We start from the raw sequence: 3,087 nt of genomic DNA, 5'->3' as shown, positions 1-3,087 counted from the left end.
AAAAAGTAATGAAACAAAAGAACGTATGCAATTATTTGAGACAATCACTTGGGCCCTCCTCTAATTTTGACAATGAAACAATTGACAGCTGCCCAAATATCAACCGATGAAGAAACTTCCATACTATTATGCCCATGATTGGATATATGCTTCATCACAACACGAAAGAATCAAACATCAACAGTTGTTTGATAAATTGAAACTATATAGCCAAAATTTTAAGAAAAGAATAAACAGAAATTTCTTCCTCAATTCCACTAACTTTCATTCATTGTTTTGCCTTAACATGCACTATAAATTAATTCCTTCAATTTCTTTTATATCAAACCTTTAGGATCCAATTTAACAACAAAACAAGAAGAGAGATTAATAGAGGAAAATTTATTGTTTATTTTTTTTTGTAAGTGTAAGTGATTCAAATATGGATGCAGCTTCTGGTGGCGGTTTCAAAACCGTTACCTCTCCGGTTCCTTACCTCTTTGGTGGCATAGCTTTCATGCTTGCAATTGCAACATTTGCATTAATTATTCTAGCTTGTTGTTCTTGTCATGAAAATACACCATCTACCACTTTAGCAAATGAAGAGAAATCAATGAAGAATGTGGAAATGGTGGTGGATTTAGAGCCTAAGATTGTTGTCATTATGGCTGGAGATAGTAACCCTACTTACTTGGCTAAACCTGTTTCATCATCATGCCATACTGAAGAAACAGTTTAGACGTAAGCATCGCTTTGAATTGTGATTGTGTCGCGGTTGTGGAAGATGTTGCTGATTCTTTCAAACCTACGATTGTGATTGTTATGGAAAATTCAAACCATGGAAGTATGTCATGACTGGAATCATCAGCATAATGGAGGGAAAAAGAAGAAAGAAAAAAAGACCTACAATTGCTTCTTGTCCATTGATGCCTATATGTACTATGTATTTAAACTCATGCTGATTGTAAGAGATGTGAAATCTTAGAGTAGAAATGATATGAAGTATATATGATTGTTTTAGATTTTATAGGGATGATTTTGATTTTTGAAAGAATTTATTTTGTATATAATTGACAATTATTTCATCTGAGTAAAATTATTAAAGTTCAGTTTTATTGGAGAGTAAAATAGAATTGATTTAAATTAAGAAGAGAATATGTGTATACTTTTACAAATTTGTTGTCATATATCCACCATAAACTTTCTATGTTAGAAAAGAATATAACTATCATTAATCTAAAAAGCAATATCCACGACTTATAAACACCTATATATACGATATCAATCCAAAATGTGACTTCAATTTTTTCGAATAGACTTCCTTAGATGCTGCATTATAAAGTGATATCCAAGTGATGCATAATTACTTCTGCTAAAATTTTGAGACACTTACACAATATTCCCTCTGTCTCTCTTTTTATTATTAGTCCATGTTATAGAATATCTTATGAAACATAGGCTTTTTTATACTTCGATTTTTTTTTTTTTTAAGTTTTGGATAATCCGCTTTATGTGTCTTTACTTTTCACATTCCAAGTAAGTGAAATTTTGGGTTGATGTTGAAGATTCATTCTTGAATTTTTTTTTTCCATTTTATCATTATTAAAAAATTTGTCTAACCTTTTTACAAGAAGCATGAAGTTCTCATCTTTCTTCCGGAACATTTTCTTCAACTTCTTTTCTTGAGTCAACCTTTAAAGCAATATCTTTGGATTTTTTCTCTTGAGTCACATGCTTTTCTAGTCTTTCAAATTCAATCTTATGCTCTTGAAGTTTTCCGAATAATGTTGCGGAAGTCATAATGGGTAGACTCTTCTTTTTCGGATATCCCCATTATTTTTTGTTGCCAAACCCTAGTCAAAGATCTAAGTACTATAAGATTAAGTTCATCATTAGTAAAAGTCTTACTGAGGAACATTAAGTGATTTGTCAAGTGCATAAATCTTTTCTGCAAGTCAATGATTGATTATTTAGGCAACATTGTGAACAACTCATATTCTTGACTTAAAGTATTCAATCTTGATCTTTTCACTTTAGTGGTTCCTTCATGAGTGATTTCTAATGTATCCCATACATACAATTTTCTACATCACTCCAAACATCTTCTCTTTGTACTTCAAGATGTGCTTGCATGCATATCTTTCAAAAATCATATATTCACCACAAAACAATGGAGGTTCATTGTTGCTACCACCGTCTCTAAAAACTGAATTTGCAAAAGCCATTCTGGATCTTTAGGAATAAGTCACTTATAATCTGTTTTGATGCGGAATATAAGTATGAAAATTAATCTAAGAGGGGGTGAATTAGATTAACCGGTATTATTGAGTTTTTCTCGACTATGATCGTTATAGATGGTGTTTTTATTTTTCCAAAACAGATGTGAAAGTTAAAGTGCTGAAAAATAAATGCACAAAGTAAGGAACACCAAGATATATTGTGGTTCCCTTTTCCAAACAAGAGTACTTTAATGCCCTAACACCCCTGAGAGATTTCACCATGTTAGATACGTTATAGTCGATCAAGTTGACTCTTAACTATCTAACACAATCACAAAGGCACATCGCCCTTTGATTTTACAACATGCAAGAGAAAGTACAACATTTTCACTTGAATACAATGATCACTCATACTTTAGTGAACAAGCACATAATTTGAACAATGAAGAAGATTTAGTACTTGTATCAATTATGATAATTGATCTTCTCTTTCAAGTAAACAATTCACAATGAATAATACTTAAGTGCTCAGAAATTTTAAGAATGAAACTTCAATGATGTTGTAAAAGTAATGCAGAAGTGTCACAAAATTTTGGCTAAAGAAACTTAGATGAAAATTGAGAAAGATTTGAATTTGAATTGTTTACGATGAAGTGAGTTTTGAAATTCAGAAACAATGACTATTTATATCTGAAATACACCTTTTGGAATCAATGTAAATTCATGAAGCATTGCCATGATTCATAGACAAAGTTTAGAAAATGTTGGAATGAAAGAGATATTGAAAATGTGCTACTGGTTCAGTGGTAACCGGTTACCATATTGGCATAACCGTTTCTGCTGTAGCTGATAAAGTGATTCTCAAAATATTTGTGGTTGTAACCGGTTA

The 3,087-nt window shown here is 31.3% G+C and overlaps 1 protein-coding gene across 1 annotated transcript; it reads left to right on the top strand.

The window, feature by feature from the left end:
* Nucleotides 1-236: 236 nt before the first annotated feature.
* LOC131625570 (protein GLUTAMINE DUMPER 5-like) lies at nucleotides 237-1,083 on the top strand. Its single transcript, XM_058896421.1, has one exon. It carries the CDS (start codon nucleotides 422-424, stop codon nucleotides 716-718), a length of 297 nt encoding a protein of 98 aa, XP_058752404.1. The 5' UTR covers nucleotides 237-421; the 3' UTR covers nucleotides 719-1,083.
* Nucleotides 1,084-3,087: the final 2,004 nt, after the last annotated feature.

The sequence above is a fragment of the Vicia villosa genome, unplaced genomic scaffold, assembly GCF_029867415.1.
Source record: "Vicia villosa cultivar HV-30 ecotype Madison, WI unplaced genomic scaffold, Vvil1.0 ctg.000222F_1_1, whole genome shotgun sequence".
NCBI lineage: Eukaryota > Viridiplantae > Streptophyta > Magnoliopsida > Fabales > Fabaceae > Vicia > Vicia villosa.
This window is presented reverse-complemented; position numbering and strand designations above follow the sequence as displayed.

Bases quoted from the DNA above. Each gene is read 5' to 3' on its own strand.
- LOC131625570 (XM_058896421.1), top strand. From the start codon at position 422: ATGGATGCAGCTTCTGGTGGCGGTTTCAAAACCGTTACCTCTCCGGTT.